The 19,855-nt window shown below is 55.1% G+C and overlaps 5 protein-coding genes across 5 annotated transcripts; 2 read left to right on the forward strand and 3 right to left on the reverse strand.

The window, feature by feature from the left end:
- Window positions 1-3,261: 3,261 nt before the first annotated feature.
- NGA_0524700 (uncharacterized protein) lies at window positions 3,262-4,576 on the reverse strand (the record flags this gene model as incomplete). The annotated part of the gene is made up of 3 exons (XM_005855920.1): window positions 4,461-4,576; window positions 3,862-4,175; window positions 3,262-3,273 (listed from the first exon to the last, which is right to left on the reverse strand). The coding sequence occupies exons 1-3, from the start codon at window positions 4,531-4,533 to the stop codon at window positions 3,262-3,264; spliced, it is 399 nt and encodes a 132-aa protein (XP_005855982.1). The 5' UTR covers window positions 4,534-4,576.
- Window positions 4,577-4,999: 423 nt separating this feature from the next.
- On the forward strand, window positions 5,000-6,252 carry NGA_0523700 (uncharacterized protein; the record flags this gene model as incomplete). Its single annotated transcript, XM_005855910.1, has 3 exons — window positions 5,000-5,084; window positions 5,456-5,607; window positions 5,686-6,252. Coding segments are annotated over 3 exons (804 nt in total), but the record flags the coding sequence as incomplete, so codon positions are not given.
- Window positions 6,253-7,086: 834 nt separating this feature from the next.
- On the reverse strand, window positions 7,087-10,384 carry NGA_0524800 (phosphatidylinositide phosphatase sac1; the record flags this gene model as incomplete). Its single annotated transcript, XM_005855921.1, has 2 exons — window positions 7,087-9,765; window positions 9,908-10,384. 2 exons carry the CDS (start codon window positions 10,382-10,384, stop codon window positions 7,087-7,089), a joined length of 3,156 nt encoding a protein of 1,051 aa, XP_005855983.1.
- Window positions 10,385-11,192: 808 nt separating this feature from the next.
- Window positions 11,193-11,927, forward strand: GUTB (L-iditol 2-dehydrogenase; the record flags this gene model as incomplete). Its single annotated transcript, XM_005855911.1, has 1 exon — window positions 11,193-11,927. The coding sequence occupies one exon, from the start codon at window positions 11,193-11,195 to the stop codon at window positions 11,925-11,927; it is 735 nt and encodes a 244-aa protein (XP_005855973.1).
- Window positions 11,928-16,632: 4,705 nt separating this feature from the next.
- NGA_0524400 (uncharacterized protein) lies at window positions 16,633-17,777 on the reverse strand (the record flags this gene model as incomplete). The annotated part of the gene is made up of 3 exons (XM_005855917.1): window positions 17,610-17,777; window positions 17,016-17,159; window positions 16,633-16,878 (listed from the first exon to the last, which is right to left on the reverse strand). Exons 1-3 carry the CDS (start codon window positions 17,760-17,762, stop codon window positions 16,633-16,635), a joined length of 543 nt encoding a protein of 180 aa, XP_005855979.1. The 5' UTR covers window positions 17,763-17,777.
- Between the last annotated feature and the right edge of the window lie 2,078 nt (window positions 17,778-19,855).

Consider the following 19,855-nt stretch of genomic DNA (forward strand, 5'->3'; position numbering starts at 1 on the left):
TTAGGGTTGATGCTTTGCAATGAACATTGTTCTTTTGTGCCCGCAGCGGAAGCGAAATGGGATGCATCCAATTTAAACGTAGCAAGTGTCTTGTTTGTTCCGGCTTGCTTCACCAAAAACGTATACTTCTTCTCCTGGTAGCGCCCATGTGAGTCACGATATAATGTAACAACCATAGACAGTGTTTCACTCCATGCACCGGGCTTCCGAGGAGTCGCTGTACAAGTACTTTTGTTTCCGCCTTTTGTCATGATCACTATGACTTCTTTCTCATTATGCATTGGATGAAGACGCACATGCTTGATGCTTACCACAAGCTGAAAGGTGTACTTGGTCTTATTCAAGCGCGAGGCAGAGCGGAGAAATTGAGACATTGTTGATGCTGCGTCGATGCAACAATGGCTGAAGGAAGGACGATGTTGTGAGGTTCCAGTTCTACCGCTGGAGGCCTGAGAAAGCTATAAAATTCCCAGTAGCTCCTCGGGCAAACCCCGGTCTTTCGCGTAGGAGCAAGACTATTGATAAATTTATTCCGGAGTCCGTGTACCTTGAGAGCCATGTTCGCATGATCTAGTGAGTGCTATTGTGATGTGATCGTCTGAAGGCCGAGGATACGTTACTCGCTGACCGTTTCCTCTTGCTTCTTCGCCGTTTCAACCTCCCCACTAATTTCCTTTTCTTTTCCAAGCAATGCATGCTGCCTTCATTGTTAAAGAACGCATGGCGAAAATAAAAATTAACCATAAACCTATATCATACTTTTCTTTTATTGTCCCGTGCAGAAAATATCACTCTGTTATTACCACAAAATCCGTAGGAAGATGAGAAAATGAGTCATGTTTTAAAGAGTGCATTCGCGACCTTAAAGAGTGCATTCGCGACCTAAAGATCAATTGCAGAAGATCATGTGAAGGACAACAATGCTTAGAATGAAGCACATCAAATCGACATTCGTATGTCCCCTTTACCACAGGAAGGCGGGAAGAATAAAAATGGACGGCGACATTGTGCGAGAAGGAGTTGGCCGAAAGAATGAAAACCTGTCTGAAAACGAAGAGAATTCCAACGTCTCAAATTTTCAAGCAACGGAAACAGCACATTCGTCAATAACTAATAGCAGAGAATTTAGGTCTTCGAATGCTGAGGTAGGACTTGAATAAGGAAAAGTTTTTCCCCCGTAGGAAATATGTTGGAAAAAACTGCCGACTTCGCAGTCCCGCCTCAATTTTATACAGGCCCATCTACTCCGGCAAGAGCTGTCCAACTTGAAACTTCGATATACACAGCTCAAGTATAAAATGGAACTGGATATTACGGCTTTAGAGGATCGATTGCGCCGCTGCTGTGAGGAAAACAACATACTAGGAGAGCATAATCACCGAGTTACACACAAGCATCACACAGAGGAATCAAAGATCGCTCAAGAAAATATAGCTGATGGTCTCTTTACTGACGAAAAGGCAGAGTAAGAATATATGCCCTTAAGGGTGTGGAGTTCAGGGCGTTTTAGATATTTAAGATAATCCACGCCGCCCTACGTATCAAGCTGAAGTTTTAAAGAATGGTTAGGATTGTCTCCATCATCAATCATGTCTGTGCTTCACATCCATTTAAAAATTCCAGACCAGACCATGATTCATATCGCTCGACGATACAATCGCTAGAAGAGCGAATGGAACAAGAAAAGGACAATCGGGGGAAAGTGGAGGCTTCCAATAGCAGACTTCAAGACCAGTTATATATCATGGCTCGGATGGTAAATGGAACATGGAAAGGCATACCTAAATTAAGGAAGGTATGTTCCCGAGAAACTACTACTGACAATTTATAACCCTAATCTCTTAGGTCTCTTTATTCCTCGATAAGCTCAAAATGATAAATTCTCGCGGGAAAGCTCTTCCACGAAACAAGGTGCGATCTCTCTGCTTATGCTAAGCCATACTGGATCATCCACATGGCCTCAAAAAGATTTTTTGACAAAGTGTGACATATAGAGGTCCATCTTTGTTCCTGTCCTTCAAAATGTTTTGCGTGACTGTCACATGCGAAGGAAGAACACACGACAGGAACCATACTACCAAACTCAGCAACCACTGACCAGCAGGTGTATGTATGAAGATGCACACTGATGTTGTCTTCTTTTTTCTCGGTGAAGGAACCGACTATTGTTTGGCAGTATGGCATAAATAATGATGTTTCTGACACAAAGACAACTATTTCCACAACCTGACATAATTTTCAGGCCCCAATCAAGACGGAATCAAGAAAGAAAGACCGAAACTCCACAAGTCAAAAATGTCAGAAACACAATCTGCAAGTCAAAAAGAAAGATTTTCACGGCAAGGTCATCGATGAATCCCAAGGAGAAGATCCAGGGCAACTCCACGATCTGCTGAACATTCTCCACGCGCATATTTCTTCTCTTCTGAGAAACAGCGAGGTCCCAAAAAATTGTTGTTTTGATCGGGAGAACTATCGAAACTTTGACCTAGAAGTGACCAATCTTCGAATCAGAAACAAGCCGGTGGAAGCTACCGTTTGCTTAGGTACCCCCCGTGACTCTCTACCTTGTAAAACCTTGCACTCGGCCCAAACATCGAATAATGGCCTTGAAAATGCAATGGATCGAGAGAGAAAAGTTGTCCGGGGCGGATATAGAATAGAGAGTGGTGAGCTTGAACATCTCTCAATAACATCGAGGTCCGCTTTAGCCAGGCAGCAAAATAGCACGAAGACGGGGGTATCAGGGAAAGACGAGTCTACCAAACGATTTCCCGAATGGACAGGCCGCATTGGTGGTTTAGAATCTCCTGTTTTCTCTTCAACAAAAAGAGGATGAAGACAAAGCTCAAGATGTCACAGGAACCAATTACATGAACTCCCTTCTACTTTTGAACTGTGGTTCGCCATTACCTTGACGACTATCATCGTGGCAGTAATATATTGATTGGTTCAATTTCCAAGGCGTGTCACACTCGAATTTATTCTTTCTTCACTCCCGTGAGAGAATTGACAGTCCTATCATTCCCTCCGACTTTATTTTTTGCCTCCAAGTAGTCCTACACAACTGATACTTTATGACATGCACTAACTGATCGGCTGAAGACGGCGAGCCATTCACTTCTGTTGTTTTGCGCTTTCATGGCCCTTCATCCTAAGTCAGCCCCTTGCCTTCAAACATTTTTGGCAATACCAGGGGCGATGTGGGCGTTCAGGGTATCAAGCATGCCCCGTATGCCGCCCTTCTTGGACGTGTTCCGGCTAGTGCCTTTGCTGTAGGAGCCCGAATCAGACATGGAAAGGGAGCGTGTCGAAGAGTAGTCCGAATAGTACATGGCGTCTGCGGCAGAGCGGAGATGGTGGGAGGTGCGGAGGAATGCTTTGAATATTTTATGCTCATCGAGAGGCCGCAAACAACGCGGACACGTACCACTTGAAGAACTCGAATATTGGGGGGAAGACGTCATAGAGGGCAGAACGTTGTCGTTCACAGAGAGCGAGACGAAGATCGCAAAGGGCACGAACCAGACCAGAAGGAAGAAGATAGCCTGGGTAAAAGTGTTTTCATAAGGTAAGCTTGGGAAGTATGCGATTATGGTTCGTTAACGACTGCCAACCCTTCCTTGAACAAGCGAGTATATGGATGGTGAGAAAGAGTGCATACACTTTTAAGCACACTTCACCCCAACCAAATGCTGCGCACAAGCAGCCCGGACAGGGAAGTATAGGTCTCAGCTCTATATAACAAGTCCCAACCGCTACCGGCTTCTCTCTACTACCCATGAATTTCTGCAACAAGGTAGCAGTTCTGGTCATCCTCATCCTTTGTCGATTCCTTAAAACCTCAACTCGTTTACGTACAATGCTTGTTAGGGCACTCGGGACGATGGAAGGACGGCCGTGAAGGTACTGAAACCAGATGTAATGATCGGCACAGAGTGCGACCAGGCCCAACAAAAACTTATAACTGAATATCTCTACCTTTGGAAAATCCATCAACAGCCAGGTATAAGCCCCGTGGCACGCAATACCGCCCAAGAGGACCAGGAGTGGGAAGGATTCGAAATAGAGGAGGACATGGACACCGACGACGGCGGAGATTGACCACATGATCATCCGCTTGGTGGCCGACGCGTATTCCTCCGCGAGCTCTGCAGCGTAGTAGAGTCCGCATGCTGTATCATTGAAATTACATGAGAATTCAGAGTGAGCGGTGACATGGTGAAGTTGATAGCATCCGCCCATGCCAGGTGAAAACGGGTGGGATAAGAAGTGGGGACGGGAACAATGTTTTTTATACGGACAAAAACTGGTTTCTAAGCATCAAAAATAAAGAACATCGATCTTTAGTAATAATTGACAGTCTTATGGACACTTCACACGTTTGTTGCTGCAAAAAGACACCGCCCTGTGTTGGCCCGCATCGAACAAACGCTTGCTTGAGCTTGAACTTCACTTACCGATGCATATGGTCTGAAACAGGATGGCCATGTAACCCGCGATGTACCCAACGGCAGCAAGAACATACCCCATATTTCTGTAGCAGCAAAGGAGGATAAATGTGTGCGAAGGCTGTCTGTGCGTGAAAGCAATGAGTCCCGGAAGAAAGATACAGCGTGAAACGTGCTGGGAGCAGTCGTAACGTCTCGGGTTTAGGGGTTGCCCAGCGTCCAGCAAAGCGCGGTCCAACAGTTGCAGTCAAGTAGAAGTGCGCCACTACTTGGCCAAATTCATTGCGGTCAAAATCTATGGGTCGAAGGACGAGAGGGCATCGGCCCGATCTTATTAACTGCTCCGTGCGACGTTCTTGACCAAGAGTTAGCCCGGGGCATCTCTTCTCGTTGGGGGTGAAACGACTCACGAGAGAACCACGCACCTTCCACCCGCGTTGCAAACTGCGTAAACTGGATACCACGGTCACACTCACTTCCTCTTCTTGCCAACTTTCAAGGTATATATGGGTCGGGTGAGAAGATACAAGAAATTGAAGGCTTGTGACCCATGCGCGCGGGGGCAAGCGCCTCGAGAGGAGGATGCGAAGTACGATTTGCCGCCAGCGGGTCTCGACTCGGATGAGGAAAAGGGTACGTCTCTAGAATAGTGGGGAAGTTCAGAAGTGATTTATTTCAAGAGAGAGATACATTCGCTGTCTGCATCCTTGAGGGGGGATTGCGAGCGAAACAATTCTTCTATCTATTTAAATTTACATGATCAATATTTTAGCTCATCATGCAGTGATTAACGACACATTCCATTGACTCAATGTCAAATTTGCGACTCTCAGGCTTGATAATCGATAAAGTTAGATTTTTTCCTAGCATCATACACGTATTTTCTGATTATTAGAGCCAGCCTGCCTATCAAAAGGACATAAATCACATCTTACTCGCTATCACACAATAGCTTGCTAGTATGCCGTTCATATTTTTCTTTGCCTCATCCATCGCCAACCTAGGTGGGGGCAGAAAAAGACGAAGACAAGAGCGGCGATGGGCTCAAGATGCTCTACGGGACGACGAGTACATCGAAATGCTTGAAAACGAGGCCACGAGGAAAAGAAAGAAGCAACTGCCAGAAATCAGCATCCAGCCCCGGCAGCCGAACGAGGTAGGTCCAGGATGAGAACTTGTAAAAAAGCCTTCTTTGGAGGCAGTTCATTTTACTTTTTATCCCTCACCTTACCAGAGCATGAAGGCATTCCAACACCGGGTTCGCCAAGACTCGAAAGCCCTCCTTCGAGAGAGCAACCTGGCCAACAGCACCACCAAGGCTCGCCGTCGCGAGTATCTGAGAATAAGGAAAGCGAACAAGAAACGCAAAGCCCAGGGCCTGCCTCCCTTGCCTCACCGCTCGAGGGGCCAGGAGGAATGCGACGGACGAGAAAATCAAGGAGGCTTGATGGACCCCGCGCCCTCCTTCGCGGCCGCCGAGACCGTGCCGTTCGGACAGACCAATGACGCGCCTCCCGATCTCCACCTGCCCCGCTTGCCGGACAAGCTTAAGGCTGGGGCGAGACCAATCGACGGGCGCCACGGTCAAGCCCCGCAGAGACCCGGCGGGAGGAGACAGGAACTGAAGGCAAATGAGAGCGGAGAGAAGGAGGGGCCAGTTGCCAAGGCGGCCGCCGCACGCGCTAAGCAATCTCCCGCTGAGAAGGCGGATTGGGCCAAGCTGAGGGAAGAGGCGCAGCAGGCTTACCGCGCCATGAAGGAGGGCAAGCAACAACAAGAGCTTACTTCAAAATTTGTGTGAAGGCATATGTGAAGAAAAATTTGCCAAAACAAAAAGAAGAGGGGAGAGGGCCTCGCACGTGAGCATCGCAAAACTTGATTTCTTGTTACTGCTACTGCGGATTTACTCCCTTTTCTTAGATGCTGTGAGGCCTCGCTGCACCATGCACGCCATACAATGACAATGTAACCGGCAGCGGCGCCTTTTCACCCCCCTTCTTTCGATTTCTGGCCGCTCTTCTTCCTGTCGCTTCAAGTGGCAGTAAAAATCAGACGACTGCATCCGCCTTCTCGCATCAAGTGGGCTCGGTTCTTCCTGCCCTGCACTGCACTTCTCCCACCATCGCAGTAGCTTCTGCCTTCCTCATCATATCCTATCCCCTCATTTCGACCAGAATCCCCCTCTTATTCCTACTTGGTTGACCATGCATGTGCTGATTCGCCAAAAATGCGTCCTGCTCAGAGCTGGGAGCGATTCCACCATTAACTCTATCCGTCGTCCTCTCTTTCATAGATCTCCTCATCGATCCCACTTTTCTTTCCAATCTATTTTCCGTTCAAAAATCCCTTCGCAAAATTTTTTCTTTGTGTTACGCTCATCATGAAAAATATCCCCGTCTTGATCTACGCCTTCTCTCAGTCTCTTGATAGTAATCGGGCTGATGCCTTGTATCCCTCATGCCGCGCTCAAAGTCCTAGGTCCGTGCTTGCGTGCTTACGCTTTACCGGACATCAACCCTTCCCTATGTACAACAGGCTGAAGGAGTGCCTAGTCAGAATCTCGCCCTGCCCTCAGTGCCCGGCCCTGTCAAGTCCCAAAATCACCAAAACTCCCCGCCTCCAACAGCTGATTCCTCTAAGTAGCCTCCCTACCGTTACCATCTTTCCCAGCTTCCCCATCTTTCCCAGCTTCCCCATCTTTCTCGACCAGGCGCGGTCGATCCGTTAGCAGATACCTGTGATGTCGCAGTGTCCGCAGCGTGGCGAAGGGGCCCAGGAAGAGCACGCACTCCCACAGGGCTACCCAGAAGAGGAGGAACATCATGTAGCTGAAGACCGCCAATACCCACCAGGAAGGTGGAGCCGACGGACTTTCGTCCCACCCCCCCAGCGAAGACGAGGCTGTGGCCGCCGATCCAACCAGCGCCTGGGCGAGACTGACCACAGCCTCAGTGAGAAGCGCGCCAGCTTGAAGGGTCAGCTGAAAGGGCGGGAGCTCCTGTAAAGCCACAGAAAGGGTAGAAAAAACTCCCCCGGGGGTAAATGGGAGGCGATAGGGAGGAAAGGGACTGATGGGAGCATGGGTCGGGGAGGGCCCGCGAGGGCAATACTCGCCCAGCCAGAGGGAGACGCAGTCCTGCCGGTATCCGTCCCAAAAGTTGTTAATATACAGGCGCGTCACTGCGTACAGGCCATCGAGGAGCATGCCCTTAATCGTTCTGCGCCCCGTCAGGACAAAGTCGGTCTTCAGCGCGGGAGTGCCTGCGTACAAGGTGCTGAGCGCGTCGGCATTCTCCACCCACAAGGTCGTCAGCTCTCGCTCGAGGGACGCGGGGTCGGGGGCAAGAGCGCCCGCCGGGAGGGAGCTGAGAGCGTGGCGCAAAACGCGGCCAGCCACCATGCTCTGCACCACGTTGGTCCGGTCTAGATTATCCATACAGTTCGTCCGCACCACCCCCTCTTGCTCCCGCAGGACGATCTCCTCAGCTGAAGCCTCCTCCCACACCCCCTGCCCGCCTGCTCTCTCTCCTTCTCGCGTCTTCTCCTTGTCCGCGCATCCCCCCTGGCCCACTTGCTTGCCAGCATCATGGATTCGCACCATAGTCCACCCCTGGCTGGACAAGAGTGCGTCAATCTGGGCGAGAAGGTGCGTCTTGAGCCTCCCCCACTTCTTGTAAGATCCGCACTCCTTGTGGAAGTCGAACCAGGTCAGACTCACGCGCGGCGTCCCTCCTTTCCCCTTCCGCTCCGCAAACGCTGATGTTCTTCCATCATCTTCTCTGTCAGGCGCGGGCGTCGAGCGGGACTTGGTCGCCTCCGTTTTCGCCCCTTCCTCTCCCCCTCTTTCCAAGGCCCCTCTCCCCTCCTCTCCAAATTCATCCAACGGCACGTAGGCCGCCAATTTCTCCACCTCCTCCTGTAGCCGTCGACCCAGCGCCGCCTGCGCCTGCGAGTGTTTGCTTGATCCTCCGGAGTCGACGAGATTAACGAGCAGGATGTCCCTGTAGTTGGAAGTGAGCTGCTCCAAGTGCGCGGCCGTCACCGACACTTGAAGACCCCCTCTTCCTGAGCCGCCGCCCGAGCCATGACTGGCCAGGCTCAAGGAGGAAGAGGGCGGCGTGGGCAAGCCGGGCGAGAGACGCACGCATGGCTGCCATTCGAGTGTGGGTTCTTGCGACCAGGTCAACGGAATGGAGCCTCGGACTTGCACATGCGAGAGCAGGAGCGTCTCGGGGCCCTCCCTATTTCCTCTCGCACCCTCGGGGAGTGCCAGAATGACCTCCGTCTCCACAAAATTGGCCACTGCCCCTTCCTTGTTGGCCCCGCGCCGGTAGAAGCGAGTGCCCTGCATCCTGGTGCTGCGGCGACTGAGGAGCGTCAACCTCGCCGCCTCGCCAGCGCCTTTCCGTGCGCCGTCCAGGGGAATGGAGCGCGAGACTGCGTAGCCACTGATGCATGCAGTGCCCCAGAAGAGACGTGCGGGCCCAAGGTTGGATAAAAGAAAGCCGTTCCACAGGAAGGGAAGGGAGGTCGAGGGGGAGGGAGATGTCAGGTTCGAGGAGGAGGACGACGACGAGGAAAAGGAGGAGGTGGAGGAGGAGGAGGCCGCTCTACTGTCTGTCCCTCTCCTAGAGCTGCCATTCTTGGCCATGAGCGCGTATGCAGGGCTGTCAACGTCGCCCACGCCCCCCCCCCTCCCTCCCCGTGGCCGCCTCCTCCCCCCAAAAGGCGGGGCCGTCGACTCGAAGTCCAGCCCGGGGCAACGCCGAATGTTTTCCTGCAAGCTACGGTGCAAAGGATATCGCGGACTGAAGTATAGAGACCCTGCCACCACCGGCGCCTGCAGCATACGCAGGTACCTCTCCTCGTCGCAGCGTTGCCCCGGGGAGCTTAGCGCCGGGTGCTGTTGCGGGTGGGGCCCTGTCTGCTGCCGGCGCGAGACGGGGAGCATTCCCATCTTCTGGACTCGATGAATGCTGAAGCTGCTGGTTTTGTCGGTGAGATTACTACCGCGTGGGGAGGTGCCGACGATCTCGGAGGCCTCGATGACCAGCAGGTATGCCCCCCCCAGGAGGTAGACAAGGCCGAGGATGCCCTGGATCTCTCGCTCCTCCTCGCTCCCGACGATGTCTCCGTCCCGCACGGCCGTCTGGAAATCCTTCACTTCCACAGTCACGCTGTCGCTCCCAGCGCCTCGAGTGTCGGGGGGAGGGGAGACAGGATCGCCGTCTGCCTGGGGCCACCGGGGTCCAGTGCGGGGGGTGGACGGGGGGGCCCTCAGCACCAGGACAGGGTCCAGCCCCTGTTGCGTTTTCTGTCATGCAGATGGTAATGTTTGAATATCAAAGTGTGTCGAGGATGTGCTTTACTCCGCGAAAGTGCGACACATGGGTGCACAGCGCCTTCGTGCAGGCAGCACCTTCCATGCGCTTAGGGTGCGTGGCGAAAAAGCTTACCGGAGAGTGAGGACCGCACGGCGCCCGAATAACCAAATAGTCTGGCTTCACGGTGAGATAAAGGAGGGATGAATGCTTGCGCGTTGTGATCGGGCCTTTTGGAGAGGACAACAAGGATGATGCCGGAGAGGAAGAGGGAGGGGGGGGCGTGAGGATGGTCTTGCCCCACATCATGCCACCATTTAGCGGCATTTTGGTCCTCTTCTTCGTCCGGACGCCCACCACACCACCTCCCGGCATTGGCCTCTGGGCTGTAACCGCCACGGATGGCTTGCGCTGCAATTGTGTGCGTGCGTGAGAAAGGCAGGTGAGGAGGACATGGAAACAGGGGGAAAGAATTACTGATCGCTGAGGGCGAGGAAAGACAGCCCTCAATGCACACCACGGTGGAAGAGGGCCCAAAAACACGGCCTCGGCGATACCTTCACGCCAAGGTGCCCCCTCTTCTACGGGGTCAAAGTAGTATCGAAGATGCATTCTCCTTGGCCTGAGGCGGGGCGGCGTAGGGTTTGGAGGCGGGGCAAAGATTCCTGGTGCCGGAGCCTCCTCGCCTCGCGCTCGCCCTCCTTCTAACCTCCCCACTGGGACCAGACCGCGGCCACGGCCTGACTGCCAGACCCGCCCCCTTGAAGGCCCGCATGCGTTGCTATGGACAGACTGCGCCATTGATACCATACCATGGCCATGGTCAGACTGTGCCTGTGTCGGACATGCGGAGGGCGATTGGAAAGCGCGACATAATTGAGAAGAGAGATGTCTAGTAACTGTGAATTCCATACATGTAGAATGCCCATAGACATCAGTAAGTGTGAAAATTGACATGTCATCGGCACAATATGTGCAGGTTGCTCCATTTGGCTCTAACTTTTCTTGCAAGAGCTCGGATTTAACGTCAAAAGTGGTGCGGGAGATGGCGTCAACAGACAGCGACAACATGCAAAGCAGTCTACAATCACAGAATCCGGCCGCATATTTACTCTCTATCAACAAAATTGCAGTCAAAAATTACGAATTACCATCCCCTCTGGGAGAGTACGACGTACGTATTGCAATAAAGGCCGTCGGCATTTGTGCCTCAGACGTTCACTACCTTCGAAGAGGTCGTATTGCCGACTTTATTGTAAAGGAGCCCATGGTAATAGGCCACGAGAGCGCAGGAGAGGTAGTGGCTGTGGGAAAGAAAGTCACAAACCTTGTTGTAGGTGACCGGGTGGCAATTGAGCCAGGCATCGCTTGCCAAAGGTGCCCGCAGTGCAAAACGGGCGCTTACAATTTATGCCCTGACATGCGATTTTTCGCGACCCCCCCGGTGCACGGCTCCCTCGCCCGCTTCGTTCAGCACCCGGCAAATCTATGCTTTCCTTTGCCTGCCTCCATATCCTACGAGGAGGGCGCCATGTGCGAGCCCTTTGCGGTTGGCGTGTACGCGTGCACCAAAGCCAAGGTACGCCCGGGCATCCGCCTGCTCATCACAGGAGCAGGCCCAATCGGACTGGTGACCCTCTTGGCAGCCCGTGCTTTTGGAGCCTCCGACATCATTATCACCGACGTGGACCGGCGGAGACTCGCCATTGCCGCCGAGATAGCGCCGGGGACACGGACGGTCCTTGTAGAGGGCAAGGCGCCGGCAGAGGTGCTACACATGGTCGGTGGCTGCGGGTGCGTGGATGTGACGATGGACTGCGCAGGGTTCGAGGGGACCGTGGAGCTGGCCTTGGAAGCGACGGCCAATGGCGGCAAGGTCCTCTTGATCGGCATGGGATGCAGCACCCGCAGAATGCACATCCCCTTGCTCCCGGCGGCTATCCGGGAAGTCGACCTGCTGGGGAGCTTCCGTTACCGAAACGTGTACCCGGCGTGTCTGGCCATGATCGCGTCCGGTAAGGTGGATTTGAAGAGGCTCATCACCCACTACAAAGATTTGTCGGGGCCGGGCTCTTTCACAGCCGAATCGGTAACAAGCGGTTTTGCGCTTTCGGAGCAGGGGGGGGAGGTGGTAAAAGTCATGTTCACGCTGTAGGACAGGATTTGATGGGGGCAGAAAAAAATGGTCGAGGCCCTATCTCACGGTATTCCTTAACGTCTAGGTTTTACGCAAAACATCTATAATTTATTTATTTGTGCTCTATGAGTGATTTATGTCTCATCCACCCCAACAAAAGCAAAAATATTCCTGCACACACGCCCGCCCTGCTCCTCCTTGCTCAGGCGCCTTCACTGCATCCCTTCACACAATCTGCAGCTTCCAAAGCCCTTACCGCAGCCACGGCACTCAATTGCAGCACCGGCGCTTGATGAAGTTCTGAGCGTAGGCGTGAGATAATGGTCGCAGGAGGTTCCACACCTCCCGCAGACCTTCTCCCTCCTTGTCCCTCCCTTTCCCATTTCCTTCCTCGCTCCCGCGCATTACGCCCTCCTCTTGGCCCCGCCCTTCACCTGCAGAGAGCACCGAGACTTTATCCGTCACGGAGGACGAAAAGCGCCACATGGCCGACCGAAGCAGCTCCTTCACTGCCTCGGCCTCCATCTCCTCATATCCTTCGCTGCCCCCCCCTACCCCCCTGGCTCTCATGGCCGCCAAGCGACGTCGATTCTCCGCCGAGAGCCGAAAACGATACACCTCCTCCACCACCCCGCTCACATGGAAGTCGATCGCCGACCAGGGGATGTCGCCCTCGTCCCGACCCCCGCCCGAGACCGGACGCAGCCGCCACACGGCCGGCCAGTCCTCCAACGGGGGCGCCTCCAGGGATCTCTGGACAAGCGATGCTCCAGCGCGCGGCACAGGTGCACTGGGGGAAGCAGGGGGCAATGGCGCCGCTTGCTCCCCAGCTATGAGCCCGAGCGACGGCAGCCACGCCCGCGGCACCGGCTGTCCCTGCGCGTGCGGCTGCCAGATGAGCCACCGCAACCAGGGCCGGGGGGAGTCCAGGTACTCGGCCAGCTTCCGAGGACCCAGATAGTCGAGCGGCGCCAAGGCCATGGCCCGGCAAGAGACCAGACACGGCGGGTCCTGGTGGAGAGGCGGAGTTGGGGGAGGACGCCAGCCGGGGAGGGGCACGGCCCCGAGACACGGGGGATGCACCAACCTCTCTAGCTCCGGCGCCCGGCCGCCCCCCGCCCCCTCCTGCGCCCCTCCCCGCCCCTTCTTCCATTTTGCCTGCCTCCTCCGGGTCTTGTAGTCCCAAGCGGAGGCGCCAGAGCTTGCCCAGGCTGCGAAGCATGTGGGCGTCGCAGGGCATCCCCCCGTGGTATCGCCGGGCTCTCAGGCACCGCAAGAGCGTCAGGCACTCAGGAGACAGTCCGTCCTCCGCCCCTTCCTCCAGCCCCACCTCGCCCATGTCCGACACAGCATCTAGCACCGGGTGATACTCCGAGGGCGAGAAATCCGTGACCCGGGCCGAGGCCACCTCAAAGACCGCCCGGGCCAGCACCTTGCGCAGAGCCGCGTCCGGCGCGAAGCCTTCTCCTGCCATCATCAGCCAGGTGAAGAGCACCAGGGCGGGCGGATGGCAGGCAGTATCCTCCAGCATGATGATGAGCATGCGCCGGTACAGTTCCAAGGGGGCGCGGTGCAGCAACTGGAGGGCGACCCTCGCTGCTGCCTCTCCCCGGGAGCGTCGGACGTTCTTTTGCAGGGCAGACTTGAGGACGGGTATGGGGACGTTCGGGAGGGGGAGGTGGTGAGATCTGTCGCGTGTCGGTGGGGGAGGATGTATGTTGGTCCGGAGAAGGAGACGAGCCGTCTTGGAGCCTGGGAGCGCTACCTCACGTTCCCACCACTGCTGGGGCTGCCTATCCGGGGGGCCCCGGAAGCGCGCCCCCTCTTTTGGAATGCGAAACGGAGAGGCAGCATGCGGAGCCCATGCCCAATCCAGAGCACCGCTTTCAGTGCACCGTAAGAGCGTGAAGGCCTCTCTTCGAAACTGCGTATGAGCTGCCCGCCGGAGGACGTGAAAGGCGTTCGCAGCTCCTCTCCCACTTAGGGCTGCTGAATCCGGTATGCGAGCAGCTCCTTCATCTAAGGAAACACCTGGAGAAGGGGTGACGATGCGAGAAGTCAGCCTCGGGGCTGAGGCGCGGAAGGCGCCTTCTCCCGTTGGCGGGGATTGAAAGGGCATCTGGGAGGGCGAGGGCGATACCATCGGCGGCGATGTCGTGAGTTTCGAAGACTCTGCTCCTGCACTGGAAGCAAGTATCCTACAAGCGTGCTTCATGTCCTTATTTTCAAAAATTGTGCCCCCCTGCCCCGCCGCCTCGTCCTCCTCCACCACCACTAGGCGCCGGTTTCGACCCCCGTCCCCGAGAGCCCCCGTGGGACCCCCCTTCCCCTGGCACACGTCGGCGTGGGACTGCATCGTCAACGGAAATCCGTGGCCACATAGTGGGCAGGTGTAAAAAGCAGACCCATCAGCCGCTCGTAATGCCGCAGCGGCGTCAGCTTTAGCCATCGCCTTCGTCGAACACGAGGTCCGGCGCGCAGTGGCCCACGCGAGCAAAGTGGTCTTCTGCATGGAATTTGGCGCCATTCTATCCGCTTGCAGGCTGCCTTTGAGGGATCGTTTTCTCGATGATGACATGGCCTGTGCTTGCTTGGGTTGTGTATCGTTGTATGCCTGAAATCAGCGCAGAGTACTCGATGTTCTCGTTCGCCTACTTGACGTCGCGGTCCGCCCTGCGACTTTTTCAGCGATCCCCCCTTCTGTTGCAATCGATATATTAAGTCACGTGTTGCTAGATGCACAGGCTGCAGGACTGCCAAGCAACAGCTCTATCACTCCGGGAAAAATGCATCCAGGTGCATGTTGTGCTTGTAATTAATGGCCCGAGGATAAGTGGAAGTCTGTCGGCACATTGACCTCCTGGGGTATCTTACACGTCACTTCACTGCCTAGCACCGTGCTTTCAAGCCTCCAATGCTCTCGCCGCTTGTCCTCATTCTTCATCTTCCTACACACTACCTTAGAAGAGTGAGAGAAGGGCCTCCTTTTCACCCTTCGACTTCTGCCTCGCAATCTCACCACACAGTACAACCGGTCGTCGGCCAGGTCAGAGCGCCATGGGGGAAGTGGCAACGCCCTCGACACCGAGACCCTTCCTTGGTGCGTAGTAATGCTCAGCATTTCTTTGCAAATCCTGTCTTTAAGATGTATACTGATGAGTTGTCTCAATAATTTCTACTAGGCACTCTTTCGGGTGATACGTTGCTCACTGTGCTGCAGTTTTTAGATGTCGCAGACGGGACACGCGTGTGTTTAGTCAGCCCTTACCTGAACAAATCTGTATGTGAACACGATGAAGTTCTATTCAAAGCACATGTTTTGAACGAGCAATTAGTCTCGCTACCGACTCCGGTGACCTTGAAACAGAAAGTCCGAGCCGCCCAAACCCTGCAGACGGCTCTGGCCCTGAAGGGAGGGTGGAGGGGCTTGTCTTACGTCACGCGGCATGTCACAGGACGGCCATGCCTCGGCTATTTCCGGCAGATACCTCGCGACTTCAGGAGCGATTTCAGGGGCAAGCTCTTCCGCGTACGCTTGGAGGATACCGAGGTGTCTGACATGGCTTGGGCGCCTGAGGGGCTTCCCCGGGGCAGGGAGGGGCGGGGACTGGTGCTGGAGGAGGTAACATTCTCGTGCACGCATGAGGTGGTGAAGGCCTTACGACTGTATAGAGCTCCTGGGCAAAGCGGGTCTTGCTTGGGAGGAGTTTGCGATGGTGAGCCGTTGGTGAAGTGGACAGCCCGAGTAGAGCCGAAAGGCCGGGGCCGGAGCCGGGAGGATAGAGCCGCGGATACGCAAGTGTGCTTCGAAGTTTTTCACTCGAGGGTAGGGGCGTTGCACCCTCTGGCGCCCTGCCTCTCGTTGTCGGCCTCCGGGGGACAGCTGCGCGAGTTCGAGGACCTGCAGGGTCTGTGGAGAGGCGTGTATGGGAGCCACGGCTGGGAGATTATCCAGGTCCGGCTCCGACGACTGTGGACGGATGGCAGCGCAGGCACCTCCCCAAGCATCGGGGGCCGCGTCATCCTGGAGGGGCTCAAGCTGGTGGGGGACGCCAATGTGCCGGCGAACGAGTGGACCTTCCGAGCCGACGTGACGGCCCCCCCTCTGGACAGGGCGGAGGCGTTGGGGGCGGACACTAGGCCCATATACTCACTAACTACGCGAATGGCTCCACAGTCATGGGCCCTGGCCGAGGAGGCCGGGCGGATCCGAGCCGTTTACCGTGGCAAGGGGCAGGTCAACATGGTGCCGGGCATCTGGGAGCCGCAGGAGGTGGGGGTGGACGTGATGCTACTCAGGCGGGAGGAGGAACGGGGGGCGGGGGGGAATCTGGCTGCTCTGGCACGATGAGGGCTTCTCGTCCAGGCATTGCATCGAGCTGACGCGGTTGATAGAGGGGGAGGAGGCGGGGGAAGGCGAGGGGCGGGCTTTTGTGGAGGGCTTGGAGGCGACGTCGGGGTCAGAGTCCGATTAGGGGAGCGCCGGGGCGGGGCACCGGCCTGAGCCTCTGCAGAGACTCTTTGGAGGGAGGGACGGGTCACGTGCTAAGGGCATGACCAAAGCACTGGATAGGAAGCAACTCAGGCTGTTTTCAATCGTCGAATCGCGGTGAGCCCTCCCGGGCATGCCTAAGTTTGTGTATTTGTGAAAAGTGCCTCGACGACTGAGAAATAAGAAGCAGCGTGACGAATGAATGTGGATGCCGCCTGTCGTTTTTCACTTTTACTTTGTGCTTTCCTCGTCTTTGGCACCTTCTGCATCTGCCAATGCCGCAACTATTTTTTTCGCGCGTTTCCTCCTGACTCGGTTGGTGCTCTCGCCAACCTCAGTCATCCCCTGTGAGTCACGACGGTCACTTCCTTTCTCCCCGCCCTCGCCCCTCCCCTCCTTGTCTTCCTCGCTTTCAAGATCAGATCTCACAGGTCCAGCCTCCCTCTGCAAATACCCTTGTGCCTCTGTAAGAACACGCTGCAGGGCGGAAGACAAGATTTCATTGATTAGGTGGAGAATTGATATGCGTGCTTCCCCACCAGACACGTTTCATATTCCCTGAAGAGAGCGCTCCGACAACAAAAAGAATATCCTTTTTCCCGTCTCTTACTTACCTCTTTGGCGCCACCGTGCAAGGTACTTATGTATGGCAACACTAGTTTTTTGAAAAACGTTTTGTCGATGACATTTTGCGAGTACAAGTGCTTTAAAATCCAGACCTGTCGTTTTGTCTGGAACCGCCACTCCCCTCCTCGATCCTGTGCCCGGACGCAAAAGAATTGTTTTACATGATCTATGATGCGATGGTGCACATAAGCACTTTTTATAGAGTCCAAGATAGCGTGGATGAGATCGGTTACCATTACAGCTGTGTCTCACTGTCACCCACGACGTTGCCAAGCAACGAAACACGGAATTCTTTTTTTCAAACACCGCATTTAACAGCATATCCTTACCCGTAGAGCCCATCGCTGCAGATATTCTCTCGCAGCTAGCGCCCCTTTTTCTAGAAGATGCTTCTGTGTGGTGTATAGGTCGAGGGGAATGGAGCATGATGCGTCTGGTTACAAATGTACAGCTTTACACATTTTTATCGTCATCGCGCGGACTTCTCTTCGTAAAGCTCCCGACCGCCATAATTTTTTTCTCCTAACAAGCACGATTATGCTATACATTCCTAAACCTAATGGCGACGCGATATATCATACCTCTTCCTCAGATGAAATACTCTTTTTTGTCCTCTTTGGAGTGGTGTTGGCAGCCCGTGCTGCGGCTAGCTTACGCTTCTTCTTTCTCTTTCGTTTACCTCCTGAAAGGGCCTTTTCAGTAGCAGCAACAGGATTCAGATTGGTCGAAGGCATCCGCTTCCTAGCGCTAACGTGTATAGATAAGAGTGGGAGGTTTGTTCACCATTACCAGCTTTCTAATAAAGCCCAGCCCACTGGCTTTAAACCTCCACAGTATGAGCATCCAATACAAACACAGGACAAGTAAAAAGATACCAGGGCTCAGTGTACATTGGAACGTGGAAACCCGTCTTTCTATTCAACCATAGGTTCACTCGACAGGATTACCAAACTTCAACCGTGATCGTCACAGGCTCCTCCCCCTCTGACCCCCGCGTGTCCTGCGTGAAAAAAGAGCAGCAGGGCACAAAATCACTAATTGAAAACAACGAGGGTAAAAGGAAGCCCATTTTGGGATAAGTCTCTCTGTCGAATCATCCATAATTCCCTACAAGAGTTTCGATCGGAACTGGCCCATGGTAGAGAGAGAGCCACTCTCACACGATGGCCGGTACGGGCCCGAGATAGAAACGCAAAAAGGACGATGAGGACTCGACTGTGATTACCACATCAAATAATTCACTTTCTTTCACGCACATTGAAATGTTACTTCTGCACAAAATAGTATCGTCCTCCTCGATCGCCTACTCTACCGCCAGGAAATGGACTTTCGGTTCAGCAGCTCGCAAAAAGAAAGGTAGTTAATACATTGTCCCACGTGGGTGTCTATGTTTCTGTTTGAACGCACAGTCTGGCTCGCTATCCACATAAGAGCACATTTCCCTCGCCACCGCCCCCATGGGCTCCTACTCAAGACGATCACATCGCCATGTTGAAAGTGCCGGCGTCGTCCATTAAGGCCATGACATGCGCCATCACTCCCTTCGCCAAGCCTCCGTCCGTCTCCTCATTGATGTGGGACTGACAGTCCTTCACGACCCCGTCTCTCCCGGCCTCGTCGTCATCCGACGTCGCGCCACTCGGCCCCCCGCTTGGTGCCCTCGCCCCGCGCGTGGAATTTGCCGGGCGGCCAGGGAGACGCTTGCCCGGCCCTCCGTCGGGGCGGACGTGGTACCCGCCTTCCAGCACGCTGATCACCTTTCCGGATGTGCCCTCGGCCACGGCCACGAGCTCGCGGGTGATCCAGGCATAGTCCTCCTCAGTCAAGTAGTGGTAGTGGTCCTCCACGTGCCCGTCAAAGCTGTGCGAAGTGCGTTTGTACAAGGGAGAAATGATGAGAGAGCCAATGGAGAGGTCCAGGCACGAGCAACTTGGAGCAAAAGCGCGGAACTCCATGTGGGGTCCTTCGTCTAACGGGGTGTCTGTCGCACTTACCCCGCGGATATGAAGAGCAAGTCGGGCGCGAACGCCTTGAGTTTCGGAAGGAGCATGCTGCTGACCTTCTCCCGAAATTCCACGCTGGCCCGCTGGCAGTACTCCTTCACCTTTCGAGGACCCAGCATTTTGGCCTTCCCTGTGCCCGGCGCCGCCTGAGGGGGCCGGAGGGGCCGGAGCTCCACGTTCACGATGTTCGGGGCTGCCTGGTCGTTGTCCATCTCCCTGCCCGAGCAGGGGTAGAAGTGCGGCCCGTCCACCAGGTTGATGCTCCCGAAGAAGACACTGGCTGCATCCTCCTCCTCGCTCAGCCAGGGCTTGAAGAGCTGGTAGTGCTCGGGCGCCCAGGAGGCGGGCAGGGGCAGAAGGCGGCGACTCGGCTGCAGGGCCCTGACGATGTCCTCTGTGCCGTTCCCATGGTGGATGTCGAAGTCCACGATGGCGACGCGGGCGAAAGGCCCGTGCGGGGCCCGGCCGTAGGCCTGGCGGGCGTAAGCGGCCCCGATGGCCACGTTGTTGAGCAGGCAGAAGCCAGAGGAGGTCATAGAGGGGGCCTTCCAGAAGCAGTGGCTGGGCACGGCGCCGCGCGGACCCGCGTGATGACCTGGGGGCCGCGTGGCGACGAAAACGCGGCGGCGGCCAGCGGCAACTTGGTCCACGGCCTGTATCACGGCGCCGGCGGCGACGCAGGCCACCCGGAAGGAATCGTGGCAGACGCGCGTGTCGCTGTCCAGGAACTGGGAGACTGTCTCCTGCCCTCCATGCCCGCTCGGGGTACCTGCCCGCTCTTTCTTCTCGAACGCCTCCCCTCCTCGATCCGCGCGGCGGAGTCT

This window comes from Nannochloropsis gaditana (assembly GCF_000240725.1).
Source record: "Nannochloropsis gaditana CCMP526 unplaced genomic scaffold scaffold074, whole genome shotgun sequence".
Taxonomy (NCBI): domain Eukaryota; class Eustigmatophyceae; order Eustigmatales; family Monodopsidaceae; genus Microchloropsis; species Microchloropsis gaditana.